The following is a 7,691-nucleotide window of genomic DNA, read 5'->3' as shown; positions in this document are numbered from 1 at the left end:
GGGCCTATCAACTGTTTGGTTACCCGTATTCTTCAAAAATATCTTAATTTGTGTTCGGCAGAAGAGAGAATTCATACAGGTTTGGAACAACTTGAGGGTGAGGAAATGATGACAGAATTTTCATTTTTGGGTGAACTATCCCTTTAAAGTCCCTTTTATTTCATTAATATGTTATCTGAAAGTACAGTTCTTTAGTATACTTTTAAGATTTGAAGTAGGCTACACTACAAGTGCACATTCAATACAATTAAGCAAACTTAAGCAAACAAGCAAGGGTAATCTTGAGGCTTTAAGAACATTTTTAGAGACTTCTGATGATCTGAATATTGAAAAAGAAATCATAAGGAATAAAATGCATACAAAAGTTATGCATTTAGAAATAGGTTTTTCACAGAATGCACCACAAATGTAAATAAGAGAGTAATCTTTATTCAATTTTGTTCACACACTTAACATTTACATATGTACACATGCTCATTTCTACAATGAATTTTAACTATTAAACCCTCATGGTCAAGCCTTGGGGTTTGTGTCACAAATACATAATTCACAGTGCAATATGAACTCTGTGCACTCGTGTCAGCTTTCCCCATGTGCTGCATGCATGAGACAGACATTTTGCATACCCTCCAGCCTTTGCTTATAAAGAGCCTTTCACAAACCATAAACGTCGCATCTCTCCATTATGCTTGGATTCAGAGGTAACATACAACCCCCAGCATGAGGGTAGCAGAAAACAGACCTTTAGAAGACATTTTACCCTTACAGTAGTGCTATTGTAGAACTGTTCTCTTTACTTTAAAGTGAGAGTGAAGATACGCATACAGTCATAGTGAGCTTCATAGCCCTATCCTCTTCATAACACCAACGCCCAGCTGTTGAGTCATATTATTTCTTACCCGCAGTATGAACTGGCCTGCCATACTGAAGTCTCATGCTTTTATGAGGATCCCTTGGATTCAAGTAAGGAAACTGTGACTAGAATGACTAGAGAGATCAGGGTACAGCAGGATGAATGAACACTTTGTATATGTCTGTAACTCTTTGTATCTGTCCTGAGGCTCATTCTGAACATTTATTGGAAATTCACTGAATTTAAGAATCTGTATGACACAGAGTTTTAAGGGTCAATAACTGACATTTAACGTTTGAACTGCCATTCTCCTCCTATCAAAGCAGACATGTACCTTTGGTGCTGCGGTATTCAATGGGTGAGTCAACCAGCACGGTTCGTTTTGACAGTATAAGAGTGAAGCCACAGGTCTGGCCCATAGGCCGAGGTTAGTCACCATGCTGACATTCTCACTTCTCACATTCTCTCATTATCACATGACCCATAATGCCCAGTCTCACTCACGTCATACAGCACAAGAATGGTTCACTTGCACCAAAACGACTTCAAAATACACTGGCTGTGCGCACTTGTCCTTAAAGCTGACATTGATGATACAGTACTTTGAGTGAGTGTATACTTCTGAATCTATTACAAAATCTGTATAAGAAACCAAAATAATTCAAAACAAAAAACCCACCGAGATAACGAACAGTTTTGGTCCATATTCAAGCTATATTGGGTTTCCTCAGGAGAAAAGATCCTCACCCTGCTCCATTTCTATCTGGGGCACTGTCTGTTCTCTGAGGTTAACTTCCTGTTCTGCGTTTCCTGTGTCCAGCGTTTTGCCGTGGAACCATGGGTGAATGAGGACCTCTGCGGTGGTCAGTCTCTCGCCGGGGTCCTTTCTGAGCAGACTGTGAAGTAGGCAGCGCGCCCTTAAAGACAGTCCATCGGGAAGGCAATACGTGCCCCGTCGAATCTTAGAGAACAGGGTCGCGGGGTCCGGGTCGTGGAAAGGGTAGCGGCCCACCAAAATTGTGTACAGCATGACACCGAGGCTCCACGCGTCCGCCTGCTTGCCCGAGTAACACCCGCCGCCGTTCAAAATCTCCGGACTCACGTACGCAGGGCAGCCGTGCGTGTCGAACATCGAGTCGTCCTCTCCACACAGAATATGGCAGTCCTCCAGACCCTCTAATTTCAAATGGGTCCTAAAACAAACACATCATGGTTAGTACAATGACATGAGTTACTGTGTTGTGGCTGTGAAGAATATCACAAGACTGGTTTATACAGATGTAGACTTTTTCACATTTTCTACACTGATTTTAGTGTTGAATTTTGCAGAATAGGCTGGGTTTTGGTTTCACCCAAGTTTTAAGTTAGTGTTAAAGTGGTTTGCCACTTCACGTGGTGGTATTGAGCAGAACTGGTATCAACCTGTGGAAATGAATCACATTTTGCATGCTCCTGGTCACACGTGTTATACTACTGTATAATAGAGGGGTTTTCAAATGGGAATTCAGGAACCTTCAGGAAGCTGCAAAGGGGTGCTGTGGGGTTTATGTCAAATTTGAGAGAGAAAAAATATATAGTGCCGTTCAAATGTTTGGGGTGGGTACGATTTTTTAATGCTTTTGTCTCTTTATTGGATCAAAAATACAGTAATATTGTCACGGGTTGAGGTAGGGTTGAAGTGAGGACTCAAGGATGCAGAGGAATATGGGCTTTATTAAAGTAAAACAAATCACAAACAGAAACTACCCCGTGGGGGGAAAACACTACAGACTAGACTAGACAGGAAAAACACACACACACACACACACACACACACACACACACACACACACACACACACACACACACACACACACACACACACACACACACACACACATGGCACAGCCAGGGAACCATAACGAGACAAGCCATGAGCTCACATCAAACATGAAATCACACACAAGCACATGACCAACAATAACCAATCGCTAGCCATGAGCTTACACGGAACAAGACACGAACATGCAGCTAATGAGAGACACTCATAAGCCGTGTGTTCACACAGAACAAGATAACATGAACGCACGCAGCCAGGGAGAAACACTAGCTGTGTGTGACACAGCACAAGACAGAAACACAACAATACACACAGACAAAGACAGGAGAATACAGAAGTGTCAGGACTCTGTCACGAAACCAAGAAACGCACTAGGTGACAGAACCCTGACAAATATTGTGAAATATTATTACAATTTAAAATAACCATATTCTACTTCAATATATTTTCAAATGTAATTTATTCCTGTGATGGAAGCTGAAATTTCAGCATCATCACTCCAGTCTTCAGTGTCACATGATCCTTCAGAAATCATTCTGATATGCTGATTCGCTGCTCAAGAAACATTTCTCATTATTATCAATGTTGAAAACACTTCTTAATATTTTCTCAGGGTTCTTTGATCAATAGAAAGTTCAAAAGAACAGCATTTATTTGAAATATAAATCTTTTGTAACATTATAAATGTCTTCACTGTGACGTCTGATCAATTTAATGCATCCTTGCTGAACTTGTCTCACACTCTTAACAACAACTGTGAGCATAATCAAATAGACGAAATATCACACAATGGGTGGAGGGTGTGTATAATTCAGTACATGACAGGTGATCCGGTTCTGAGGAAATCGACGTAGTTTTCTGCAGAGCTCAGTAGTCACAGATACCATGTAAGACTGATACATTTGCTCTTCCATTTCTAAACAAAGTGATTGAAGCCTTCCTTTATTGCGCATGGAGCTGAAATAACTCTCCGTCAATTTTGTTGAGCTCACAGACTGCAGTGCATGTAAATCACGGAAAAGACAGCCGCTCTAAGTGTCCTGACCCTCAAACAGGCGCTACTACAACAAATAAAGGACGGGTCGAGCCTCATCTAATTACGACCTTCGTTTAAACAAAAGCACGCATGAAAGTTTCCACAACGCACGCACGTAAAATAAACACTGAAGCGCTTCGTAATGTATTCTTGTTAACTCTGGGCTAAGTTTAGCTCAATTTCCATCAGGAAACAAATCCCCTACTACTCTAGGAATATCCCTGTGGACAGAGCTGATGACCCGTGAGTCTGTGGTATCCCTGTCAGTAAAACATGAGCTGTTCTGCATGCTATTGTGTTTCATCACTGGCTATCAGCCTCGGTTTGGGGGGGTTTGTGGATGACACAACTGCATTCTGCCAGAGAGGTGGAGAGAATGAGTCATAGTCCTGTGTGTGTGTGTGTGTGTGTGTGTGTGTGTGTGACAGACAGAGAGACTGAGGACAAATGAGTGCACTGCGCTGTGCTGCAGGTCTACTGTGTTCTTCCTGCACCTGTGCCGTATGCTTATGTCATCTGGCAGTGCCTTATTACCCACAAACAGCGCTGTTACATCAGTGACGCACAAACGGCCCCTGTCCAGCCAGCCTGTGTGTGTGTGTGCGTGCGTGTGTGCATTTCACAATCTAGCCTAACTACAGACGCATTCCAGGTCAGCGAGCGTCTTTGTGTATGCCATCACACACTGTATCTCTGCGTTATCGCAGTTTCAAATTTTTTGCTGCTTATCCATCGCTCATCATTGCCGCATTTCGCAAAAGTTATTCCAGCTATGGAAATTGCATTCGTCCTGCGGAAAGATAGTGTAAGAACAGCAGGTTTGCATAACTTGTCACTACGCTGATTGGTGCCAAACAAAGTGAAATAAAAAAGATAACGTCTCTTTGTGCGCTTTGTCTCAGCAAATGTCAGCATGCCCTGGTTACGTCTGCGCTAGACGCGTCTGCCAGGACAGGCCGCCAGTCTGCCAGTGTCGCAACCGGCGCTCCTCACCTACGAGTGATGCCGTATTCAGGGGTGTGTGGGTATGATCCTGAATGGTGAGTTTCCCCTCTGAGTGCATTGCTATGACTCATCTTGCTGCACCCGTTGGCTGCTATGAGAGAAGGGTGACTACGTCCTCTTACACTTGCTTGTCTACTTCCATTCACTCAAATGAAAACCGATGCCCAAAGGTCAGGTGTAAAATGTTGCCCCAGAAATAGCGAATTTACTGTATGTACTGAGGGATGTGAAATACACATATTTGCTAAATCAGCTAGTCGGTAGGTTGCTTGAAAGACTAGTTGACTAACTGGTTTTAAGAAAGCCCTGTATAATTAGGTGAGTTTTGAGTTCACCTGACCCCCAAACGGATGCGTTTCTTTTCCAAGAGTGTTTTACAGTGCAAAACCGTCTAACAGCAAAAACGCAGCAAGATGTCAGCATGCTAATTAAAGCGTCTCTGTTAAAATATAAACATTCATTTTATATTTAAAAGTTATTTATTTATTTTTTATATTTATAAATTTTTTAATATTTTATATAAAACATTTTTTTATTTAATAAAATAAATAAAAGTGATATTTTATACATAATACTTTTATTTATTATATATTTACATTTGCATAAGCATCATTTGTATATAAATATATATAAAATAAGATTTAATTTAAATGATATATATATATACAGTAATATTTTATATAAAAGGTATAATAAAATAATATGTAATAAAAATATCATTTGATAAAAATATCAAAAGTAATATAGACAGACATATAGGTTAGCCAGCTCCAGTATGTTCCCTTCACTGGGGACTGAGGATGATTTTTTTTTTCTTTTATTTAGGCCATTTGCTTTTTATATAATAATTCACTTGCATAATTCAGAGGACTCTCGGTTTCTACAGAAAAATCTCTGACACAGGTCCAGAGGTCTGATTACCAGTCGTTCCTCTTACGGAAGTGAGTGTTTAGTGTTTGTTCCATTGAATCTTTAGGGAAGCAGCACCAATCACCTGTGATGTGTCACATAGCTGTGAGGAAGCGAAAACTGAATGAATGAAGAACTGACACTATTCAAGTATAATAACGCTGCTGGTGTCACAGCATTGATACATGAGGTACAGTACTGCACCTGGCTTGCCCCAAAAAACCTCCTGCTTTCACACTCACAAACTGTAACTCTCACCTTTTCTCGTCTGAGAACACAAACTTGCGAAGCTTGAGGTCCCCCAATACGATGCCAACCTGATGGCAGTGGTTCACTGCAGACACCACCTGGTAGAAAAGCTTGGAAGCCAGGTCTTCAGGAAGCCTCTTGCTGCTCTTTACAAAGGTGTGCATGTCACCAAAATCCTTCTCTTGGAAAACATAGGCTTTGCACTCCCCAAGAACTATGTCTTTGATCTGTGCAATGTTCTTATGATTTGAAAGCATGCTGTAGGCTCTTATTTTCTCCTGATATTGGCCCATTTGAAACACCTGCAGATGGCAAAAAAAAAAAAAAAAAAAAGTGTTCAGTAGGATCATAAGACATTTACAATTGTGACCTGATAAAGTCAGTTCACTGGAGGATGAATGGAGACTGTGATACTGTAAGGATCAAACACAAACATGCTATAAAAAGTTGAATGTCTTGTGAAGTTTGTGGCAGCAATAATCATGCACATTCTATTTGAGTATCATGTCAGACCCATATATCTGACTCAGATGCTGGTGCATTTGCAAATACTTGATAAAGATCCACATATCATAAATCTGATAGCATCCTCAGTAACCTGCACAGAGATTCTGAAAGCGTAGAATTATTTATATGCCTCAACATTTTTTATGTGTATATTTTTGATCACACAGTACATGCATGCAATTGTTTTTTTTTTTTTAAACAAGTCCTGCAGTATTTTACGTGCATATTTTCTGTTTTGCTGATAATAATAGTAATAATACTGATAACAGCTGACTAAATATTTCGATTTTTGGTTATGTATTATTATTGAAACAAGAGTGGATCATACTTATATAGGTCAGGTACATTATAGTATGCAGTGGTTTACCTTGCAGAGCAGTTCCTCTCCTGTGTCCATGTCTAAAGCGCTGTGCACCCCCGGTCGGTCGGTCAGGGGCACTAGCAGGAACTGGCCGATGCGAGCGGGACCCTGATGGGCTGAGGTGACGCTCAGAGGAGCTCCGCTCACCGGAGATCCCGGAGAGGAACCCAGGAGACCAGCATCAGCTGAAGACTCGCTGAGCCGCGGACATCTGCTCACGGGCTCGTCTGTGTCAAAGCGCTTGTGTCCGTGTCTTCCCGGTACCGGATTATGAATCCACTGCACACTCATTCTTACAAACAGTAGTTGAAACTGATATTAGCTACCGGAGTGATCCGATGGATTTTACGAAAGCATATTCCAGAAAAAGAGATGTGCAATGCACTGCAAAAGGAGAAAGAAAAAAAATCCTATTTACTCGTCAATTAATGTGAAATGCAAAAAAAGGTGTTTGTGTCATAGGTTTGCAGTTTCTCTTATCCATTGTTTTTCAGTTTTTTTGCATTAGTCCGCTGAAGCTTTTTTGGACAACATTGAAGCCCAAGAGAGTATGGAGCAGCTGTGTGGTGTGAAATATTCCCGGTGTAGATCTGAGCCCGAGAGAAGGGCTGTCTGACTCAACTACTGATGCTGGCTTTCTGAGCTCTACTTTCAGCTGATGTCCGATTCGAACGAGTCGGTTCATTCGAACGATTCATTTGAATCGACTCGCAAGCTTCGTTTAATCATTCCACTGAATGGGAGAATATTGGCAGTACAACTGTGTGAGGTGGGTGACGTGGTGATGTTGAATCCATAAAAAACACGATCGATACATCCGAATCGAAAACAAAGCGATAACATCGACAATTAACTATAATGTGTTTCAGTAGCCGACACAAAATAATGCATAATGTCGAGCATGTATAGCCTACTTGAGCGGACACCTTTGAGTGATGTATCAAAAGAAGCA

At 41.1% G+C, this 7,691-nt stretch overlaps 1 protein-coding gene across 1 annotated transcript; it reads right to left on the bottom strand.

Moving 5' to 3' along the window:
• Positions 1-409: 409 nt before the first annotated feature.
• trib1 (tribbles pseudokinase 1) lies at positions 410-7,367 on the bottom strand. The gene is made up of 3 exons (XM_082185797.1): positions 6,746-7,367; positions 5,881-6,173; positions 410-2,046 (listed from the first exon to the last, which is right to left on the bottom strand). The coding sequence occupies exons 1-3, from the start codon at positions 7,028-7,030 to the stop codon at positions 1,581-1,583; spliced, it is 1,044 nt and encodes a 347-aa protein (XP_082041923.1). The 5' UTR covers positions 7,031-7,367; the 3' UTR covers positions 410-1,580.
• Between the last annotated feature and the right edge of the window lie 324 nt (positions 7,368-7,691).

The sequence above is a fragment of the Leuciscus leuciscus genome (genome assembly GCF_965113295.1).
Source record: "Leuciscus leuciscus genome assembly, chromosome: 12".
Taxonomy (NCBI): domain Eukaryota; kingdom Metazoa; phylum Chordata; class Actinopteri; order Cypriniformes; family Leuciscidae; genus Leuciscus; species Leuciscus leuciscus.
The sequence above is the reverse complement of the archived record's forward strand: the minus strand, read 5'-3'. Positions and strand labels throughout refer to the sequence as shown.

Bases quoted from the DNA above. Each gene is read 5' to 3' on its own strand.
- trib1 (XM_082185797.1), bottom strand. From the start codon at position 7,030: ATGAGTGTGCAGTGGATTCATAATCCGGTACCGGGAAGACACGGACAC. The intron at 6,174-6,745 runs GTAAACCACTGC...TGCCATCTGCAG, and splicing joins GAGAGGAACTGCTCTGCAAG to GTGTTTCAAATGGGCCAATA. The intron at 2,047-5,880 runs GTGAGAGTTACA...TGTTTGTTTTAG, and splicing joins GTGTTCTCAGACGAGAAAAG to GACCCATTTGAAATTAGAGG.